The sequence below is a fragment of the Patella vulgata genome, chromosome 8 (genome assembly GCF_932274485.2).
Source record: "Patella vulgata chromosome 8, xgPatVulg1.2, whole genome shotgun sequence".
In the NCBI taxonomy this organism is placed as follows: Eukaryota; Metazoa; Mollusca; class Gastropoda; family Patellidae; genus Patella; species Patella vulgata.
Genome location: NC_065886.2, coordinates 13,163,067 through 13,187,737, shown reverse-complemented (window position 1 = coordinate 13,187,737; position 24,671 = coordinate 13,163,067). Strand labels below are relative to the sequence as shown.

General features: G+C 36.4%; 2 protein-coding genes across 2 annotated transcripts; one reads left to right on the top strand and one right to left on the bottom strand.

Annotated features, from left to right (window-relative positions):
* The first annotated feature begins 8,276 nt into the window (after positions 1-8,276).
* On the top strand, positions 8,277-15,619 carry LOC126830173 (uncharacterized). Its single transcript, XM_050560482.2, has 6 exons — positions 8,277-9,113; positions 9,598-10,965; positions 11,390-11,509; positions 12,306-12,433; positions 13,028-13,203; positions 13,996-15,619. Exons 1-6 carry the CDS (start codon positions 8,277-8,279, stop codon positions 14,175-14,177), a joined length of 2,811 nt encoding a protein of 936 aa, XP_050416439.2. The 3' UTR covers positions 14,178-15,619.
* Positions 15,620-18,683: 3,064 nt separating this feature from the next.
* On the bottom strand, positions 18,684-23,579 carry LOC126830177 (histone PARylation factor 1). Its single transcript, XM_056103001.1, has 4 exons — positions 23,556-23,579; positions 22,010-22,108; positions 21,258-21,499; positions 18,684-20,600 (listed from the first exon to the last, which is right to left on the bottom strand). Exons 2-4 carry the CDS (start codon positions 22,090-22,092, stop codon positions 20,296-20,298), a joined length of 630 nt encoding a protein of 209 aa, XP_055958976.1. The 5' UTR covers positions 22,093-22,108; positions 23,556-23,579; the 3' UTR covers positions 18,684-20,295.
* Positions 23,580-24,671: the final 1,092 nt, after the last annotated feature.

Here is a 24,671-nt window from a genome sequence, read left to right as displayed (position 1 = left end):
ATCAACTCTCTAGATGGTTGGTTGGGATTTTCAATAATTGCCGGTTAATAATTTAATTAAAAAATTGATAATCGTGACTTTGCTTATTATCGTAATAACGTTAGCAATGACGATCGAGACTACCTTAATTTTCAAAAAGCCATAAATTCGCTCAAAATGAAGTAATTTGACTGAGATGTTCAATTTATCCCCTTTTCATTATCTATTTGTTAACTATTATAGCGAGAACTGTCATGTCAGCTATTTATCGAAATCTTACAAAATGCATCTTTGATCATGCATAGCGCAAAATATAATTAGGACCTATACCTTATATATTTTTACAATATAACAGTATACACGCCGATGTGGTCGAGGTATTAGACGACGTGATTATGAAATGAAATGAAATGGGGGTCACGTCCTGCTTTTCTGCACCAACCAAGCTAATGAAGGCGGACATACGTCATACATTGTGCTGGGAGGAACATTTTTCCCGGACTGCGGCTTTACCGCTTACTTTTCTTCGAATTCCAATTGCCAAGGTTTCTTTTACAGAGGGCCTGGCAAGAGACAACATAATTATAGTCGTTCGGATAGAGCGAAAAACCGAGGTCTCACAAACTGGAATGCATGTAAAAGATCCTTTGGCAGTTGGAATACAATATGAGTAGGCCGTAGCGCCGTTGCCCGTGCATACTGTATGGCGTATGCCCGTCTTCATTAGTCCAGTCTGAGAAGAACAGTAGGACGTTAAACCCCATTTCATTTCACACACTACTGATACTATTTCTTGTAATTAAACAAAGGGCCGGTCCCCCAGTCCCTAAAGCTGTGGAGGTTCAGTAACCCGGAGTTCCTGGGTCGGATGGGACAAAAAGCCGAGGCCCACTCGTGTACTCGTCGACGTGCAGGTAACAGAACCCTTGGAATGTGGAAGTCAACGAAGAAGAAGTGGGAACCCCCATGGCAGGGAAAAAATTTCCCTCATTATCAGAAAAATAGGACGTTAAACCGATTTTATTTAATTTTTCAATCCCTAAACAGAAATCTTTAAATCTTGTAAGCATATTTACAGGCATGTAAAAAACAAACAAAAATAACCCCCACATTCACTTATTTCAACGTAATGAAATATGGATCGAAAAGCCTGCCATAATTCCAAATTCTAACTTCCAAATTTTAGTCATATAAATGCTCAATTCTTATTTTTAACTTTAGAATTATAAAGCGAAAATTTGAGAAATTTTGGGAAATTTTGAAAGGTCTTTTTAAAAATAAATTTAAAAAAAACCGTATGCAATTTATTGATCAACGACCAAGATCAAAATTAGAAATTAAAAGTTAGAAATACGAATTTAGCATTTACATGAACAAAAATCACGTAAGATTAGGGAAATATCAATCTGTTTCACGGAGGCATAGGGAAAGCCTTCTTCATACTCTATATAAGATGACTAACCTTTTTTTAAGTTCACATGCCTTCTACATGTGACGTCACATTACATTACTGGTAGGGACAGAAGGGTGTCTTTTTCTCATTTTATATACCCATTTAAACTAAATAGGAATTATTTTTTTTATACGGAGACCCTTCAAACAGCTTTATTTATATTTATAATACTTCAAAAAATGTTCTAGAATTTAATTTGAAGTAGGAAAAAGGTTAATATTGTGACCTAATTAACCCGCACCAATGTCATCCCTCCCACTGATTGCAGTGACCTAGTGATCAGTGTGCGGCAATAGATGATATTACCAGCAGTTGCCAGGCAGGATAGGCCCACATTTTGCAAGAGATGGATAGAGAACAAGCTGAAAACAAAAACAATTTTTTGTACAATCAGGGGCCATAATCCAGAAAGTTATGGTCTGAAATGCGTAAATATCAAAAGGGACTGAGATTTTTAGAATATAAAAATATGTTTTAAGTTTCATCAAAATTGGATGAAAATTGTGACCTCCAGAGGGTCCGTAACCTTTGTATTACATACTTATACACAATTTGCGTACAGAAAGTGGCCATTTTGTCGGGCAGTTTCATTTCGATTTTCCCGAAATTCGAATTCAATTAACCTTCATTATGGTGGAATGGTGATATATCTAAATGGTTTTTAAAATCGGAAAAAAAATTGCAACCTCTAGAGAATCCAAAGGCTAAAAATGAGATTTTCCGACCAATCAGGGGCCATAATCCAGGAAGTTACGTTCGGATATTTTAAAAAGAACCAAGATCTTTATGGTAAAAACATATATTTAAAGTTTCATCCAAATCGGATAAAAACTGTGACCACTAGAGGGTCCACAACCTTGATATACCATATTTTTTTACACTATTTGCGTACAATTTTTATCCATCATTAGTCTATAACTGTGATATATTCACACGTTTTTTTTAAATCGCGTAAAACTTGTGACCTCTATAGGGACCACAAGCTCACAATGCGAATTTTCGTACAATCAAGGGTCATAATTCAGGAAGTTACGATCCGATATGCGCGAATATCGAAAGGAACCAAGATCTTTGGGTTATAAACATGCATTTCAAGTTTCATCAAAATCGAGCCAAAATAGTGACCTCTAGGAGGTCCACAACCTTGATATAACAGATGTTCACTGCACTATTTGCGTACAATGGTCGGCCATTTTGTCCGACAGTTTTGGTCTGATGTTCACAAAATTCGAACTCAACCATCATTAGTGTGTAACGGTGATATACTAAAACGTTTTTTTTTAAGTCTGATCAAAATTGTGACCACTAGAGTGTCCACAAGCTAAAAACATGATTTTTCGTACAATCACAGGGATCATAATCCATTAGTGTGTAACGGTGATATACTAAAACGTTTTTTTTTTTAGTCGGATCAAAATTGTGACCACTAGAGTATCCACAAGCTAAAAACATGATTTTTCGTACAATCACAGGGATCATAATCCATGAAATTATGGTCAGATACATGTCAATATCGAAAGGAACCGAAATCTTTGGGAGATATACCTATATTTCAAGTTTCGTCAAAATTGCATAAAAAATTGTGACCTGTAGAGTGTCCACAAACAAATTGTGAACGGACGGACAGGGGCGACGACAATATACGTCCACATGAAAATGTGGTCGTATAAAAATGAACAGTAGGTTAACAAAATACAGAGACTGACCATTTACCTTTTTGGCTATCATAAACACACCATATCCTCTCGTATTTATGAAACTGCACCAACGGTGATGGAATGTATCTATTTGATTAAATTAGGTAATAGTTCCTGCCGGTATGCAAGATACGGAGCATATCCATTCCATATTTAAGAACTGTTTAGTCTATCGCGTAAAGAAATTAGGGCTATTGGCATGTTTTAAAAGGGGGCGGGGATATGATTAGACAGAACTCACCCAGACGATCTTAACAGCTATATCAAAGCCAGATGCTATGCGTGAGAACGAGGGAGATTCGTGTCTAACACATGCCCGTAACTTAAAGAATAAAATCCGGAGGAAACTGAACTGTAGTAGTCTGTTGTTTTTTGGTCACGCAGGAAAAGCACTACGTTGAAAGTCAAAGCCGACGATCCAGTAGTTAGTTCTACAACGGACATAAATTGGCTTTAGAAACCAAATACAGGTTAATCTACTAGTGAGTTTCCAGCAATCTGATTAAAATACCGATCTATATTTCGTTTCGTTTTTTTTATACTTTCGATGGCCTACACTACATGAAGATCTGACAAGTTATAGCGATAGGTCACGTCAGGGGTCAAAAGACCGACTTATGACCCTATGATGTCAGACATTTGATTAATCAATCAACATTGATGTTACTAGTGGATTACCAACGGTTCCGTGCAAAACACGCCTAAAGCTCGCCGTGACACACCGTTTCATTGTCTTATCCCTGACACCATTCAGAACACGAGTTAAATAACAACTCTTCCAGATCCAAGTGTAGTAAAGACAAGTAAAACGAAATTTTGAACTATAAAAACGAAACGATATCACCTTAGGTGGAAGTGGACGTAAAACCCCAGAAACGAACGAACGAACGGATCTGTGTTTTAACCAGATTGAGTTCCCAGAGGACATCTGTGCATATTTATTTCCTTGACGTATTTTCTTTGGCGTAAAGAGTTTTTCTCCATTGTTCTTAACTGTCTTCCAGGGTGGGACTAATGAAATTGCGGGGTTTTGGCTAGCAACCCGATCACCCAGTATCTAAAAGACACTGGGGGCACGTGGGTAGGAAGGTATGTACGCTTAAAAATGCATTTTAAACATTTTTGGAAACAAACAATCTCATTAAAATACAGATTTATATTTCGTTTCGAAGTTTTATATTTTCGATGGCCTCTACTACATGGAGATCTGGCCGGTTGTAGTGGAAGGTCGCGTCATCAGATTGGGAATCAAAGTGAACCGTTTGCATTAAATACATTAAAGATAAAAATTCGAGATTATTACTGAAACGAACAAAATATAAAATGAACCGATTGGACTTTCTCGAATTTATTAATGAATAAAATTCATTTGAAATAAAGATTCTAGATCATTAGTGAAAACAACAAAATATATTTCTCTAAAATTAATACATCAATGTATAAGTCATAATAGGGAACCACGGTGGCTCAGTGAGTAAGACGTTGGCTCGCTAACCTGGAGATCCTGTGTTCGATCCCGGTGTCAGTGGGGAATTGCAAGGAACAACATAATATAGAACATATGGAACTAACAACTGGGGTCCTGTGGACACATTGACAGCTTGAATTCAATATAAAAATCGCCGCTGTTCTGGCAAAGATCCCTTCGCATTCAGTTGGAATTAGATATAAGAGTAGGCCGGGCAAAATTGCCCTCATAGCACACTGTATGGCGCATGCCCGTCTTTATTAGGCCAGTCGGAGCAGAACAGCTGGACGTTAAACCCCATATTATTTCATTTACAAGATTAAGAGATGGTATTATGTCGTGAATTCCGCTATATAATTGGATATATTGCCTTAAAAGGCAATTTACCCCTAAGGTGTTTATGCAATAATATGATCTATTTTCAGCAATTTCAATCGGTTTCATAGAAAGAAATTGTTGAGGCATGTGGAAATTTGTAGTGATACTGAGTATTCTCGAGTTGTTACGGGAAACTGAATCTTTGGATGAGATACGATATCCTGATGATGCCAGTGTATATATTGGTGGATTTTTTAGTGTTTATCTTCCTGGATCCAGTGGTTGTTCCAGTACCGCTGATCCATATTCTATACAGGAATTTGAAGCTGTGAGATGGATCATAGATAAACTGAATAATAACGGATTTCTAAATGGTGGTGACAAAATAGGTAAGCGTTTTTTTTAAAAAAAAAAGGTTGTAGTTTTAATTTCATTGATCTATCCTTACATTTGTTTATTCATTGATTTTGTCTTTATGGAGTCAATTTTGGGAACCGAACAAAACATCTTGATTCTAATAAACGAACAAATATTTGTATTTGGGACAAGACAAAAATGACAAGGAAGTTTTGTTTACTTCCCTTGTAATGATTTTATATCAGTGAACAACTATAGAAGATAAGTGTATTATATTATAGACCCGGGCTGATTTGTTCAAACATTTTAACCCAGTCGGAAGTACATTAACGTATTGGTTATTGCAAAAGATCAGTCTTCAAATTACGGAAAATACACAAATATGGAAATGTATTAAATGTAACACTATACAAAGGTCAGGACTGGATCTTCAGCTAACACTACTCTTTTTTTTTTATTAAAATAGAGGAAAATAGCACATATTAAAGGTGTATATTGGCTCCTGATATACCTCTATTTAAGAAACAATGAATATGTTGAAAACATTCCCCTACAATGGTCTCTGTAAGATAACAACATCAATATTGATGAAATGGACAGATATTGTATTAGATTTCGTATTGTTAATATCTAATATTAGGAATAATATTAATTTAGAGGTATACGCACTTTAATATACATAATGTAAAAGCCTAGGCTAGATGTACAGTACCGAATTCTGCCAAGGTTTGCCGAGTGGATGTCAGACCTCTTCCGTTTTAAAATGTCGGCCGTAGCTTTGATTTAAAAAAGATGAGAGATGATTTTTACCCATGTCCGGTAGATATTATATGCTTAATTGTAGTTGTGTAGGACAGGAATGTAATAAATAACAATAATCAATCGTTTTTGGGTAGACAAAATTGACAATTTTGCTTTGTGAATTTCTGTGATTCACATGGGCATCTCCCAGAAAGAATTATATAGTGCCATCTCGAGACACAAATGGTATTATCCGTTGATTTGATTTAACTAGTGTTTATATAGATTGTCTACCAAAAACAAATAACATAGAAAATATAATCATATTGACAGGTATACATGCTTATAAAACTTGTGGTGTACCGGAAATGGCGGCCTCATCGGCTATCGACTTATCACAGACGTATTCCAACATCTCCCAGTCACCATTTCTGTTTGGTATGTATATTTCCTTGCTTCAGAACACTCTGTTACGTACAGACACGCACTGCTTGAGCTAGAAATCCATATGTACTTTGTGAATAGCAATGCTTAGTACTAATCTACATTTCCGTGCTTTAGCATAGTGACTGTTTCCATACATATTAACGTAAACAAACAAAACAAAAAAAGGTTGCATGTGTGGGCACATATGAGAAAGAGCAGGGTTAAATTTCCCTTCAGACATCACGTGGGCTTCCTAATGAGATATACCGTTACCCGCCTCGGCTTACAGGCCGGGCGAGAACCTGTAGAACTATCAAGAAGTGTGTGGCCCTTGCCACCTTTAGGAATCTAAGGGAAATTCAGACATCATGCATGGTTATTTGAAGGACGTACTATCATCCCTTGGTTCGAGACTGGAATAGAGACAATGTGGTGTTTCATCCGTTAGGCCTGAGTTCTAGGCCTGTTAAACTCAGATTGTAGATATTATAAGAACTCCTAATGTAATATCATAGATGTTGTAGTTTCATGTATTTGATATATAAACACGGTGTCCCAGAGTTAATTGATCATATACACAGCGTGAATGGCCTGGCTAGATAAGTGTTACACCCTAGTGCTGGCTGCGGAGGGGCAGTGTATCGGTAAAACGTGATGCTTGTCTAGTTGTCTAGTCGTTTTGATGGGACCGAAAACAGGAGTTTATCTGTGAGGGAAACGCGAAATGTCCGGACACGTACTCCTAACTCGGAGTGCACACGTAACTGTAATCGAAGTAGTGTGTTGGTGAGTGCTGCACATACATGTAGAGAACTATCTACTCTGCCCTAAATGACCGCCATATTGAACAATTAGTATAAGCTAAAAGACTAATTAAACTTTTCAGTTTACTAAATAAAAGCAGAATATATACTCGAAACATACTAAAATACTCAGTGTTTTCGGCTTAAATCGTCGATTAAGGAGTTATGTCGGTCAAATACCATTGTGTCCGTTCTCTAGCGGAGCTAAATGTAAATCGACAGCGTAAGTTCAGTGTAGTGTTGGTGCGGCAATAAACTCCATTCCATTCCATTGCTTTCGGTCAAAATGTTTAGCGTGCTCCTTGAATGTTTTTTCGCAGCAGTTATTCATTTTATACGACTATGGATTTAACCGAGGAAATCCCCAGTTGATGTCATATGGTCGGAATTTCCTAAAGACGTACTGACTGCAGGTTATTGGATTAATTGGTTGTTTATACACAGGACTCCATTATATCGCGTATCGAATGCCACCTGATATAACTTATCATTTCTGATACTATACGTTTCAGCTTTACTGAGTCCAACAAAAAGTTCCGAGGCCAAACCTGTTTCTCGTTTGTTCAGTCTCCTACCCGAGAATGATCGTTTGCTGATGTTGAGTTTTGGCGCCACATCGACTAAATTAGCAGACCAATCCCTCTATAAGAACTTTTACCGAGTTATTCCACCTGATAGCGTACAAGTTCAAGTAAGTTTTAATTATTTTCATTTCTTGTGAAATTGTGTTCATTTGATACCTGGGAAAGCGACCAAAGAGTTGCCATGGCTGCGCAAAATATATCACTGGGCTGGGGGAATTTGAAAGTTCAGTGTAGTGTTATACAATGGCCAATGACGGTCCCCGATAAAGGTGTCATAAAAAGCCACTGGACACAAATTAACAATTGCACAGTGAGCCCCCTACAGAAAAGAAATGAAATGAAATGGGGTTTAACGTCCTACTATTCTGCCCAGACTGGGCTAATGAAGACCGCCTCCAGAAAAGAACAAAAGTACATTTTTTGCTGTTTTTTGTTTGTTTTCTGTAGGTAATGTTGGAGTTAATGTTGGAATTGCAATGGAACTACGTAGGGATAATTTATGAAGATGACGATTATGGTAAAGATGCAGCTCAACTTCTGAAAAAACTGACATCGGGTAAAGGCATCTGCGTTCCTGTTTACTCTTCGTTTAATAACACAAATAGTGACGATACGTTTCAACTATTTGTAAAGAATATTTTGGATCTTAAAGTGGGTGGCATCATTTATATTGGCTCCGAGAATTTAATTACGAAATTGTTGGGATTATTCCAGTCGTCGTCTTTAGTCCGTGACATTGAAATAATCCTATCAGAATCCAATAGACTGAATTCTCTTTATTTACGGAGACTTGGGCAAGAATATTTCTCCATTTCTAGAGGAATATTGGTAACAAGTGCCCCTAAAATTGAGTTACAGGAATTTACTGAATACTGGAAAAACATAAAGACCAAAACATTTTCCCAGTCGTGGATTAGTGAAACAGGCGATGCTGGGATTCTGGATTCTAAACAATCTGTGTATGTAAATTACGCTGTGAAAGCAGTTTTGGTTTTAGCTAATCTGTTAAAGAAACTGAGTCAAAAGCATTGTAGTGGTAGCAATACCATTTGTCCACAACTTCGTCATTTATCTAAACAAACATATATTGATGAAATGGCCGACTTAAAAATAAATCTTACGGCAGAATTTCCATACACATCCCAAATGTTCCAGAATACCTTAGCTGAGAATATCACTTTCAAAACCAACAGAGAAATTAACTACAACTCCGAACCGAATCGGCAAGAATACGAAGTCTTTAACTTTCAACAATGCACTGGAGTTACAAACTGCAGATTTATAAAGGTAAAAAGTTCATTTACAATAGTTCTAATAATAATTAGCGAAAGGTTCAATGCACCCGTTTTCCCGAACGTTTATGTTTAAGCCTGGAGGACAACAAACCAGAGCTAACCATGACAAAAAGATCATGTTTCAACTGATTACTAAGCTATTTGTTAGGATGACTACAGAAACCTGTAAGACAAACTTGTAAAAAAAAAACTAAACTCGACCCCAAGGACAATATTATATTTCCCAAACCCATACGATGCTGTACCAAGGTTTAACACCGTAAACTAGGGATGGACAACCTTTTACATACCACGCGTCAATTTATTCACACAAATTCTGATGCGCCATTCAACTCTTGAACTGAGATTGAATTAATGTGAAAGAAGATATATAGCATTCGCTAAAAGCATGTGCACGAAATAATAAAATCGCTAAAATAATGATTCTATTTCATCGGTTTTCTATATTTCTACCCGATGTAGTTTGTCTTCTTCAGGTTGGTGATTACAGACTGGGGACGCTGAGTCTAAGCAGATCTCTCATAAGTAGTTATCCTTTGGGAGAGAGCCAAGGCCCAAACACCAGATTTCCATCTGTTCAATGTCCTAACGGGACTGACTGTATAAAATGTATCCCGTCTGATATATCTGACCATGTTATATTTGTGGAAGGAGATTGGTACGTTGTGGCGGTTGTCCCTGTATTTATACCTGATGAAACAAATGCATTAATCTGCACTAACACCATCAGAGATTCTTTGGGGAATGACATCGCCGAAAGCATCAAATTTGCTATTGAGGAGATTAACAACCCAAACAACACATTGATATCTTCTAAAAAGAAATTAGGGTTGATTGTGATAAATGGGTGTGCATCTGAACTTGTAATTAAAGACAAAATGTTACGTTTACACAAAGGAACTTATGAACTCAGACCCGGAATGAAAAGTTCAGAGATTAATCACAGATTTCTTGGTTATGTTGGAGGGATGAGCGGAAGTATGAGTGCGGCCATGGCTGCAGTTCTGGCTAAACTTGGTTACATCCAAGTATCCTACGCCTCGACCAGCCCACTTCTTAGTGACAGAACTCTTTATCCCTATTTTCTGAGAATACCTACTGCAGACGACCAACAAGCAAAAGTCGTTATTGATATAGTTACCTCCCTTGATTCAAACATCATCCAAGTTATTTACACCGAGGGGGCCTATGGAGGTGGTGCTCATTCCACATTGGAGAAACTTGGCAAGGACGCAGGAGTATGCGTTATAGGTCATCAAATTCCCGTAACCACCGAATACACTTTGTATAATGGTTTGCTGGCTAAGTTAAGAGAAACTCCACAAGCTAAGTTAGTGGTGACTTTTGTAAGGTCACATGTTTTTGAGCAAGTTGTAAAAGCTGTGACTGAGAGAATGGCGGAAAGTGAATTCATATTTATTGGATCTGAAACATGGGGAAGCAGAGAAAGTGTCATTCCTGAACAGCAACGCAACGTTTATGGGTCTCTGAGTATTGCTTTAGAGTTGCCTAACATTCCAGCATTCGTCTCCTATCTCACCAAGCTAAATATCAATGACCCGTCTGATCCATGGCTCCGTCAATTCTTAGAAAAGGGAGGAAAGTGCATATTTACCGGAAGTTTCCAAAGAGCTGTGAAAGACGAAGTCCTTGGTAAAACCAAAGAGTGTGACTTGGAAAGTTTGGCGAAGTCACTTTATGACCAATGGATACCATTTGCTGTGGCCTCAACAAAGGCTTTGGTTAAAGGCTTAGAAAATGTTCTCAGTTCTACACAATGTGGTCAGCCTGCAACGTCGTGCCCTGAACAAAACCCCTCACTGTTGGCAGAATACATGAAGAAGGTATGTATCCCTTTCTTTGTAGCGAATCCAAAATAGTACCAGGAGATGGTCCAGTACATATCCAGTACATTATAGTACTAATTAATTTATTACCATTTTAGTTTCTTAGCCTTTGGTAGACAACCCGAATCCTGACCATTGTTAGACAGAAAGGAATTAAAATGAAACTAAGTAGTAATCATAGACTTGGTACTGAAGGAAAACTCTTTCTCTCTTTATTAAAATAAACAAATGCTCTTAATAACTTTCGTCCCGTCTTCATTAGACCGGTTGGTGCAGGAAACTTCATTCATTCATTCACTCTTAGGTTTCGTAGAATATCGACCAACATATGCGCAGTTTGATGATGACTGGGAGTAAAGCTAAAAGTGATGTTTGGTTGGTCAAAATTAGAATTTAGTACGTTTATTTTTATTTTTTACAGAATGTGAAGTTAGATTTATATGGTAAAGGCAGCCAGGAAAGAGTTTTTGATGATAATGGTGATGGTGTTGTCAAATACAAAATAATGCATATTGCTGCAGGAGGAAAACCATATACACAAGTAGGCATTGCACTCCATTTATAAAAATATAAATATCTTGCTACGCATTAATATGTAAGATTTAGCGCTTTCGAGTTGAACACGGGCCCTCTTCCACGGTGTTTTGCCGTAACTTGATGCTTACCTGGTTGGACATCCTTTTGATGAAGCCAAGGTGGCTCACACACCAGGAAGTCCCAGTTTCTTGTTGCATATGACATGGTTATGGTTTACTTACGAAGAGGTCCCAGTTTCGATACCGTTGTTAACGGGTTCGGGACGAAATCCCAAGGTCCTGTGTACATTGGCCGTTGGAATTTGAAATAAAAGTGGATCCTAGAACCTCAATTAGTGCAGAAAAGAAGTAAGTTCAACCCTGGTTCGGTTTATTTTACATTCCTTTCAATTTAAATACAGTCTTAGATAGGTTTTATTGACTTTTTGGTCTAAAATCGGAGAAGGATATTTTGGTGAATATTCATGATTTTTTTATTTGGCGGAAGGATCTAGGAAATAAACCGACATAAATCAGGGTGATCGCCTACTAAAATGACGTCATTGTCTATACATTCTTTTGAACGGGCCTAGCAAACTATCGTAATGGTCAATCCCTTTCGCAATTTTTATTCAGATAATTGTGACATTTTTAATGTCTTTGTGGTTCTGAAGATTAAGATCATCGGATCTTACAGGCCAAGAAATACCATGGATTTAACATTGAAGTTATTGGGGGAGAAAACTGAAACCAATATCGAATTTCTCCAATCTGATTGCTTTTATAAATCAACACAGTGAATATATTTTGATATTTTATCAGGTTGGGTCATGGTCCAAATCACAAGGCATCATCTTCGATAAAGATTCGTTAACCTACCCTGTTACAGATTATAATTCTGTATGTCTAACAGATCATACATGCAACAAATGTTTCCCTGACAAGATGCAGTAAGTATACATACAATAAAAGTTCCATCAATTTAAAAGGTTCAAAATAACAAAAAATAGATTGAATGATTCCCCGGACTGAACTGGGTTTTTTTCCCCAGTCAGCAGTTGAGGACAGTCTACTCGTTTAAAGACCAAAGTTACCCTTATTGGTAGTTTTCAATGGTGACTCTCAAACAATATGTTATGCCATACTGCATGTATGAAATGGGGGTTAACGTCGTACCTTTCTGCACCTACCGGGCTTATAAAGACGGGCTATGAGAGAAATTGAATTCCAACTATCAAGGTTTATTTTACGTACACGCCAACGTATCACCCGTACCACTGAGCGCTGACACGGGGAAACCACACCGGAAATCATGAGGATAATTCGTGTCCAATAGCGGGGTCGCAACTAACACGACTGTTCTCATACCTACGGACGGTTCTCAACAACCAATGGTGGATCTAGTAGGGTGCGCACCCGGCGCACGAACCCTCCCCTATCTAGACCAGGGGTGCACTTTAGAAACGGATTCTTGTCTCAGATCACTGGAAATGGCTTTTCCGGACTTCTAGCTTGCCTTTTCATTTATTATATAAAATTTTCAGGAAAGAAAGTCCGAAGAAGTCCACAGATTTGACAACTCCTGCTCTCGGTGTGCTAGCATGTCTCCTGGGTATTGCCGTTGTCATTATAGTCATTCAGTGTTACCGATCGCGTCGTGATTTAACATTGAAGGAACCACATTATGCTGAAGCCGTGGACAACTGTAGGAATGATAACGGTAACTTCGATTTATATTGTACTTAAAATAAATATCTTTAGTGTTTCCAAGATGAAATTTAGATCAATCAGAGTATGTTCTGTTCCAGTGGCTTGCAGAGAAGTGGGTAGATGGGGCGACGGCCGCGGACATCCATGTCAGGGTGGCATCTAGAAATGGTTCCTTTGAGCAGGTATTGTCATCATCATTTGATGACAAAAAAGTTACTGACCTATAACTCTCTTAATGTCCAATTAAACTGACCCCGAACTGTACTGCACATAGCTTGACATATAGTAAACCAATACCCATTGAAATAAAGGTGAAACCTTACTGCATAATTATATGATTTGATAAAAACTGCTAAGCGAAATTTCTGTCCATTTTTCTGTCCCCCGAAACAAAATTAGAACACGACGTTATTTCACAACAGCTCAAAAATACAGAAAAACTGTTCGGTAAGATAAGTTTAAGATTTCGGTGTTCCACTTTTAACTATTTGTGACATAATTACTTATTTCCATGCAAACGTTGAAAATTTTGGAATTGAAACTATTTTAACTTGCGCAAAGACCCAAATAATGTTCCGTGCAAGATACGGACGCAGCTACAATATTGCAGCTATGTGGCATCCAAGCAACGAGTGGATTTAAAATTATTATTTCTTCTGTTTTTACATATTTAAAATATCTCCCTCTATCACAGTTCTGAGGCATACAATCAAGGGGTTGGCCCCCCAGCATCAGCGAACCTGTGAACTCCTTCACGGTGATTAATCTAATTTACTTATTTTCATTATGGTTGTTATTACAGACAGAGATTCGACCAATCGTTCAGATTGGTATTTAACAGTCTCGTCCACTAGCGGTTCAGGGTCGCACACTCATTCGACAGATGACACGTATTTAACAGCTCAGACAGATGACACGTATTTAAAAGCTCAGCCAGATGAAACACCCCAACCATGCCAATCAATACCATCTATCAGTAATTAATTATATGTTTTCACCTTTTTCTCCCTTTTGTGTGATGAAGCTTTTGTAGGCCAAAAGGCCCCCATTTCGATTCCCGGTGTGGACCGAGTACGTCTTTCGCGATTTTTCAAGATGGCCTTCACTCGCCAGGGGTGGCGCTTGCAAAGCTGGCAAAGGAAGTATGTCTGGTCGGTTTGAGGGAGATTACAAAACGACAAAAATAGTAAGAAGTCTGTGCATTACCATGTTGTTATTAAGTATAGAATAAATAAAAACAAGGTAATGCACGGAATATTCCTATTTTTCTCGTTTTCCCTTGGCTAGTGACATTCAATTACTTTTTTAAATTATCAGATATCCTCTCATAGCCTAACATAACAACTCTTGGTCTTCGAAGGAATTATTAGAGAGCAGACATTTGCCCGTGTATCCGTTATCAGTCGTCACTTCAGTCAGTTATATAGAAGGATAACTCGTGTTTTCCTTTTGCTTTTGTCACTTTCTTTTTTTTGAAATCTTCATAACGCATCTATCGTAGCAATGATCTCTGTATTAAAGTTATATTTGGAACGTGTTAACCAGTTTTATCACATATGTGATAATGACTGACACCAATATTGTCCTTTAATTGTTTATTTTTGCATGTAGATTCTTTTGCTACTCTCCTCTTTGTGGATGACAGGAATATTGGTACACGGATATCAAGATATACATGGTTGCTGTCATTAAAAAGTTTGATCATGAATATAAGTTGCAAGAATACATTATCTATGAATATTAACGAGTGTTGTTTGTAAACTAAGAACGAAACTTATCCCCATGCGCTACTCATCTTCATGTTGCTTTTCTTGTTATTTATCTCCCTTGAGTGGTAAAATCATACAATATTTACAATTGATCAAAAGTTATTCTCTTGTAAAACGAAAACCACTAACTATTCCAAGCACAATTCTAACTCTTTTGGTATTATTCTGACTTCCTCGCAGAATATGTTTGAATATGTCAAAGGGGACATTTTAAAATAAATGAAATGAAACGTTCTACCATTCTAAGCAACAGATATAATGGAGATGGACACATCACATGCAATGTGATAAATTTTTCCCCTGCAGCGGCGTTTCCGGACAGCGACGTTTCCAAACAGTGGGCTTTCCCGGCCAGCCACGTTTTTGGACAGTAGGCATACGCGGAGGAACCTCAATTTTCTTTCATCTAAACGGTTTTCCTTGCTAAGCCCCCGGCCAACATCGGGATCGAACTTGGAACCTCCTTGTTAGTGAGCCAACCCCCGGTTCTGCATCTCGGCCACCACCGCAATCGATCCCGGAACTTCCTTGTTAGCTAGCCCACAACCTAACCCAGCATTTAAAAAAATTACAGGATTATCTTCATACGTTTTCGTAAATTTCCATTATATTGAGCTATATCCCAATAAACGAGATGTGTTGATATATATAATTATGAGAATGTATGTGTATTTTGATTAATGATATTACTGACTGATTTCAGTTTGATTGTAAACGCTTGTATTTCTTTGTTATGAATAATTAAAAACTTGCATTTACAGAATTGTTTTTATTATACGCCATCGTTTCATTGTCGTCGCATCTGCCCGTCCACAAGTTGTTTCAACACCACAGAGAATAACTAGAATGAAAACTTAAACTAAATTTGAATACTGATGGTTCATTGGCTGAGCACAAGAATCATAGCACAAAGTTTAGCTCTTGGCCTATGAAAAGCCTGCAATCTCCATATTTATTAGTTAATATGTTCTTAAATAAGTCCCCAGTTTTCCTAAGTTTTGACATATCTGGATATGTACTTTCGGGTTTATATATAGTATATAGTCATTTCTATAGGCCCACATTGAACGGTTACCCCGTGCGTTTTGCCGCCGATGGACTGTCCGGTGTCAACAATTGCTTGTTCTAAAGGATAAAGTTATCACCCAATTGATTAGAAATATATACACGGTGTTTATGTTTAGCGATTTCAATGATTTCGTATAAATTCTGTCCGAATTAATCATTTGAAAAATCTTATGGACGCCCTGGAGGTTAAAGTTATCTTCGGGTTGAATTAGATTTGATACACAGTGATTATGTTAATGAGCCGAAAAATCCTATTGATTTTCTGAATCCTACGGATGCCCATGACGATTGTTCGCGGGTCCTCTAAAGCTAAGGTTACCATCCCATAAAATTTAAATGAAACGCAGTACTCGTGTTCACGAGACTAAAATAATTCGAACAGCTAAAGTTATAATCTGATTATGGGTACATGTTTTGAACAAAAAATGTAATAAATGTTTGCACTATTGTAGCATAGTTGGTCGAATATGGAAAGCGAAACTACCAAAGCTTACCACATCCGACGTGTGACACCATCCCTGTTACACATACTTCGACCACAGGCACTTGAAGGGATTAATATAAAAACTTCTTACTACTGCTTGACTATATATTATACTACCAATACAATGTCTCGGCTTCCATTGTCTTACTTACGGCAACCAAATTGTATATATATATATATATATATATATATAGCAGGAACACGGGAGTTTTCTTAGAAATGTTTTTATATCAAACATGATTCAAAGTTGACAAGTATAAGTCTACTTAAAACTCAAATATAATATATCTTTCAGTCCCTGTCAACCCCACTAAACTCGATCTCTAACCGCTGGAAAACTTTACATCTGTTCTTCCTAAGAATTGAATTGGCTATAACGCCATCTCACTAGTTTATTATTTGATTGGTTAAATTTGACCAAACAGAGTACAAATTCCCTTACATGGAGATGGGCGTGTAGGCCTATATCTTTTCATTTCCTAATTTGGTCAGCTAGATATATTACGTCACTATCGGTACATACCACTATTTAATGTCATAAACAAGAGAGGATATGGTGTTTTTGATAAAGGAAAAGGAAATACTAGTCGGACTCTTATATTTTGTTAACCGCTGTGTTATTTTAATATATAAATATATCATCTATTTCCGCAGCATTACATGATATCTATCGTATAAAACTTGTTAAGGAATTTGAAAGCAATATTGCCGGGGTTGTAATATTGCATTAAAAGGTGTAAAAGTTCATCAGTCTCTTATGTCCCATGAATTCACCTTAAACCAACATAACTAATGTAAATGTCCATTGGTTCTCTTCAAGTGCCCAAATTGAAAACCACTATAACGCTGTAAGTCCTATTTTTAAATAATATTACACTGGTTGCTGTCAACATAACTACTAAACAAATAATGGTCATGTCCTCTAGGAATACTGATGTATTCCCCCCCCCCACCCCCAACTGTTGAAAAAAAAAAATCAGTACTTCGTTGAGGATTGGTTGGGATAAAGTACATTATATCCGTCAAATCTAAGTATGTCATAGTTCAGATCAGAAATTAATTACTTCTAATTTAAATTCTTAATCCTGTTGGTAACCCTTAATATTATTTAAAATTAACCTTTAATTAGCTCAATGTGTCTCTTTAAATCATATAGCATTAACCCTTTGAAATGAAATGAAATGGGGTTTAACGTCCTACCGTTCTGCTCCGAACTGGGCTAGTGAAGACGGGCATACGCAATACAGTGAGCCGTGAAGGAAATTTTGCCCGGACAGCGGCACTACGGCCACTCTTATATCGAATTCCAACTGTCAAGGTTTTTTTACGGGCACGCCAATGTGAACACGGGACCTCGTTTTTTTCTCCCATCCGAACGACTAGACAGCTGTCCTTGTCAGTCCCTCCGTCCTGCATCACTGACAAGGGGGAACCACACCGGAAAATCTGGTCGGCCAAAGCAGGGATCGAACACCCCTGACGTCCAGGCTAGCGAGCCAGCGTCTTACCCACTTAGCCACCCTGACCCCCTTTACCCTTTGATCTGGACTGATTAATCTACAATTGTTTCATATCAACCAAAATAAACATTATCAGTGTTACATTAACCATAGTAAGAAATGTCAAAACAGTTAAATGTGACCAGTATTCGCCCAAAGATTAATTTCTCTGGATTTAAAAACTGATTGTCCAACTGAATATGAAACAAGTGGGGCACTCACGTATCCCAACATCATTGTACAATACTAATTTAAGCCCAAAATTTTAAAGAACAGCAAATCGGAACCTAATCCAATAAACATCGCAGGCTAGTGATGACATCGAGAGTTGATTATGGTCTGGAATTAATAATTTAGATAACATTTCAGGCCTAAAGAAAGACCTGTAATAGGCAGACTTAGCTCTTGCATAATGTATGTTTAAGTTTACTAAGCTCATAAAATCACTTTTGTCTACAGATGCCCTGTGATAAATGTGACGGCTCCCTGTAAGGAATTGAACCTGAAACTGAAATGAACTCTTTCTTCCCTTACTGTACTTTGATTTACTCACTTAAAAATCGCCTTCATCTACAGATGCCTTGTAACATCTGCGACTGCTTGTGGTACGGAAATGAATTCCAATCTTGAAACACCCTTACTATGAATGATCAAGAAGTAACTATCTGAATTTTCAGTTTATGCTGATAAGCTGCCATTTTTTATTTAAAGAAACAAGGAAATACACAATGACAGTAACATTATTTATGTGAATGCAACTCATTATTAAAATCTAAATTATGTAAATATTAAATCAATTTCATAATTCACTAATAATTAGACTAATAATTATGAAGGCAAACATTAATGGATCTTCACTTGATCCCATTCTGTTCATAGTGGATGTCATGGTGCCGATTCTGACCCCAACTTTGACAATTAAAGTGCCTTTTATCAATGTTAATACGGTTGTGTAAAATAGATTGATGTTAACAGCATTTATATCAGTACATGTCAATTTTATAACCTTACAATGTTACATTTAAGTTTAAATGGACAATGAAATACAAATACATTATAAAGATTACATTAACTTTCTGGGATGTAACAATGTATTAAATTAACAAATTAAATGATTACACAAATCTTGGTGATGCAACAAATTAAATGATTACACAAATCTTGGTGATGTAATGATCTATCAAATTACCAAATTAAATGATTATAGGGATATTTGAAGGCTGTTTATCGAATCAACAATTTAACAGATTACACAAATCTTGGTGATGCAATGATCTATCAAATTAACAAATATATAGAATATATGAACTTTCTGGGTTGAAATGATGAATCAAATTAACAAATTAATAGATGGCATGAACTTTCTGGGGTGAAATGATTACAAATTAATAGATTACATGAAATTTCTGTGGATGCAATGTTTTATCAAATTAACAATTAAAAAATCTTCTGTGGATGCAATGATGTAACAAATAAACAATTTAATAGGTTGTGTGAACATTCTGTGGATGCAGTGTTTTATCAAATTAACAATTTAATTAACAAATTAATAGATGATATGAATGTAACAAATTCATAGATAAGAATTAACCTTCTGAGATGCACTGATGTACGACTTACTTAAAAATTAATAGATTATATGAATGTAACAAATTCATAGACAACAATTAACCTTCTGAGATGCACTGATGTACGACTTACTTAAAAATTAATAGACATGAACTTTCTGGGGAGTAATGATTTAGCAAATGAACATATTAAAAAGATTAGATTACATTAACTTTTTGAGATGGCATAATTTAGCAAATTAACAAATTATTCAATCTGATTAAAATACAAATCTATATTTCGTTCCGTTTTTTTTATACTTTCGATGGCCTACACTACATGAAGATCTGACAAGTTACAGTGGGAGTTTACTTCAGGGGTCTAACGAGCGGCTTTTGACCATATGATGTCAGACATTGATTAATCAATCAGCGTTGACGTTTCTAGTGGTTTACCCTCAGATCCGTGCATAAAAAGGCCTAGAACTCGCCGTAACAGACCGTTTCATTGGCTAATCCCTCAAATCATCCAGAACACGTCAATGATAACATCTCCTCCAGATCCTAGTGTAGTACAGACAAGTAAAACAAAATTTTGAACTATAAAAACGAAACGTAATAGGATCTGTGTTTTAACCAGATTAAAAATTATTGAAACTCAATTTATGAATTTATATTTAATGTTCGCAAATAGTCTTCTGCTCAATCAAAAAAATCAGCACCGAAACATGGACATTAAACCAGTTCACTTAAATCTGCTATATGTCTTCGTTTTTTTATATGAGCTTCAATAATTTTTGAATATTCATCTCTTCGTAGTAACTGATAGGCTAGCGGTAATAAAGATAAAATAGTGGTATGGAAGACACTTCCACCATGTGTGAATAAATCTAATCCTAGTTCTAGTCCCTCACCGTAGTCACACTCATCATTAGCAAACTGTATATATGTTATTAATTCTTGTAGAGGTTCAAAGTTCTTATCTCTTTCTTTATCAGTTTTACTCTCTGCTATTTTTCTCAACATTTTCCTCAAATCAGCTGTAAATATAAAGATAGGTATCTATCAAAGAGATCTATACATTTAAATTATATATTACTCTAACATAATTTAGGACTTTCCTGCTATCACTTTTAACTTAAAATGGTACTAATTTTAACTTTTAACTCTAAACCCACAAATCAGCTGCAAATACAAAGCTGGGTTAACAGGCAATGAAAAACAAACACAACACTGTAATGTTGGCTGGCAGTTCAAGATTTTTCAAACTGATCAAGGGCCATAACTCTGAAGTTAATTATTGGAAATGAAATGGGGTTTAACAACGTCTTTCTTTTCTGCACAAATAATTCTATTGAAGACGGGCATATGTGCATGCCAAAGAGTATAGGACGTTTTTCCATCCCCTCCAAACAGCTAGACACTTTTGCTTTCTGAGCACTGTATCTTGCACCATAACAACCACTTGAGGGAAACCATGCTGGACAATTCAGTGAACCTTAAACAAATTTAATCTCAACAGATACCCACTTCACAAAAAAATCCAAACATCAAATTTCATTTAATTTTTTTTATCCATCAAATGTGTCTGTTCAATTAAATTATATATTACACTTACATATTTCAAGACTGTTCTGGCATCACTTTTAAATCTCACCTTATTAATTTTAAGCTTTTAAAGCTAGAAATGAACTTACCTGGGGTTTCAGGTACTGGTCTATAGCCCACTTCGTTCTCATCTACTGGTACAACTATACCTGCTCCATGTAACGTTTTACATACAACCTTCTTGTCTCTATTTTTAGTAACCTGACTTTTATAATCCAAGTCCATCCCATGCTCCTCTGCATATTCTAGAAATCTCTTTAATAAACTTTCTGTTTTCTTTTTCAAGTCAGAACTCACATCTTTTGATTTAATTTTCTCTTCTAGAAAATATCTGAAAGGAAAGCAATTATGTTACTAGCTTGCCAGTATCAATGCAGACATCAACATTGTTGTTGTCCGTCCTAAAATTCCTTTGCTGCTTGTTTTCATAACTTTATTAATTTTTATTTCAATGGGCTCTCGTAATTTGTTCTTAAGTACAAGACTATCAAAACAATTCAAATTGTATGAGTTCTCTTATCTAACACTAAATGAAATGGGGCTTAACGTCCCACTTTGTTGCACCAAAAGTCTAACGAAGACACCATGCAGTCTGCTACGAGTGAAATTTTGATCCTACAGAGAGAGGTGCTTACACTTATTCTTCCTTGAATTCCAACTGTTAAGGGTTCTTTTACGTGCATGCCAATGATGGACCTAAGTACTTTATCCCATCCAACCGACTAGACATGTTTTGAAAGGTAATCACCATGCAATGAAGAAATTGTTGAAATTCATAACTTGCATAAACGCTGTTTAAAATTTTGGCATGATTTTCAAGATATAGTTGCAATTTACTAACTTTAATGAAGCAAACAAATTCTGTCCTCGAAATACTATGTTACCATTTTCTTTAGCTGAATTAGCTGCTACAAAAGCTGGCATTTCTGCAGGGTCATCTCTGAAAAAACATAAATCATGGTCCACTTCATTTAGATATTTATATGGAAATAAATTTCTGTTTGTTGTCAGTGATACTATTGTAAAATTAACCACATAAAAAATTTGAGGACAATGCATAGATTCATTTTTACAGGAGTTACAGCTCTATGCTTTTCACCCCCCCCCCCCCCCCTCCTTTAAATATGCATTAGCCTCTTAGTATAAAATCTTTATTATAGAAACTAATTCATCATATCTTTGTAAATACTAAACAGAACCAAATCATTGGCCCTGCTTGATTTGTCAATACCAGCGCATACTGGCTGACCACAGTTCAGCAGTTTTTGCGCGAGGTCACTTGATTTCACCGGAAGTCGACAAAAGTTCGGCTGCGGCGTACGCCGAATGCGCCGCTTTGGCGGCAGCGGCAAACACCGGCGCAAGATGGTGAACATGTCAACGAGAAAAAATTCACGTTATTTAGGAATGCCATAAAACACTAATTTTAAAGTGTTAAAATTAAACCAAATGTTTTGAAGTTGAATTTGAGCTTCAAAAAACCAGAAGTTCAAATGTCATTTATTTTTTCTCAGTAACATAACTAATAATAATTTTCTCCTTATTTTGCGGGCACTTTCAGGTCATACTTTCAAGAATACTGTTTTTGATTAAAACATGTCATGTAACCGGTTTAATATTATATCATTATTCGACGCCATATTGTTTATCAGCCCGGTCACTTGATTTGCTTTGATACGGTAACCTGACCGGCGTACGCCGTAGTAGAAACCGGCTCACCTATCGGCGGAAAAATCAAGCAGGCCCAATGTTAAAGATTTCACAATATTCGAAGTCCCACAATTGGCTTTAATTTGGTATTGTATTTATTATCTATTCACTTGTTTGGGGATTTTGCTCAATATTACCAGACCTACAACTACCATATTGTATACAATGTAGGGCTAAATCTACTGTATTGTATGTTACGCAGACCTAAATCTACTGTATTGTATATTAAGCAGGACAACCATTTTACTTACAAAAAGTCTAGGTTTATTTCATATCTTTCTTGTTCTATAAATAAAAAAGTAATGTACTGAGAGAAAGAGAGAGAGAGAGAGAGTTGATTGTCCGCTGGACACAAACAAGGTCATTTCGGGAATAACATACATGTATGGTAGGCCTACAATATTGTTTAGCAGTGGAGAAATCCCACAAGGTTAGACAGAGGCATCCCTACTCCTTGTCACGTAAAAGTGTGGGATCGAAACCACTTTACTTGATGACAGACCTTATGATCTAAAACCTAAAGCGCATTTGTTAGGACCCTTCAGTAATGTACTTAGCCAAACCAATACACATAATAACCCAAGTGACTGGGATTCTCGATCAAATATACACTGGTACTCACCTATAATGACCGAAGTGAAACTGGGATTCTCGGTCAAATACACACTGGTACTCACCTATAATAACCCAAGTGAAACTGGGATTCTTAATCAAATATCCACTAGTACTCACCTTTAATAACCTAAGTGAAACGGGGGATTCTTGGTCAAATATACACTGGTACTCACTCACCTATAATAACCCAAGTGAAACTGTGATTGTCTGTCTCCATTAATAATAGTAGTAAACTCTGGTGGATCATAATAATATCTCCAATGTAATAAATAATTCGGTCTTTTTCCCCGACTGTTTATCTTTACACCTTTATGTTTCCCAGCCAAAATATCAAACGGACCCACTAAGGTAAAGCCTAATGAGGATTTAAATGTTTCTGAAACAAAATGAAAGACAAAATATCTAAAGAAGCAGTCCCAGAATTCACATGATACAGTAAATAAAAATGGGTTTAAATATGTAACAATATAATATATTAACCTTGTCTGAAATTTTCGAATAAATAAAACATACTAAACTGATCCTTGATAATCACAACGAACACTTAATGCTGTAACTCAGTCAAGGATATAGACATGATTGTCCAGTGTGGAATTTGGGGTTACAGTCAAATCCCACAGGGAAACTGAAAGTTGGTATTTTTTTTTCAAAAAGTATTGTACAGCATTCAGATATGTGAATAGGACATGGCATGACTATTTGTTTCTAATGTCGGAGTGTTCATTTGTTAATCAAAAGTGAAAATAGTTTGTACTTTGGGTTGTGGTCTGTTAAAATTATTTTAATACTGGATAATGACCAATCTACAAAGGCTGAAGTTATCTTTTATACCAGTATTGAAATATTAATTACAAAGCAAAATGAGAGTAATCTTTTATTTACTATCAATAAATGAAATATCTAATTTCTGATTTTATTTTTACCTTCTGGATTTCCAGGATTCTCCTTCTTACAAAATTCCCACATTTGATAGAAATCTTCTGCGAATTCTACTAAATATTTCTGTTTAATATTTTCTTTAATATCCTCTGGTGATTTTGGTGCTTCTGAGTCATCAACTTCATCAACTGGCTCTGATTCTTTTCTCTCTGCTAAAATAGAAAAGGTTTAATTAAAGACACAGCCATGTAAAAACAAATTGACAGCAAACTTTATAAATCTTCTATGTTTATGATTAG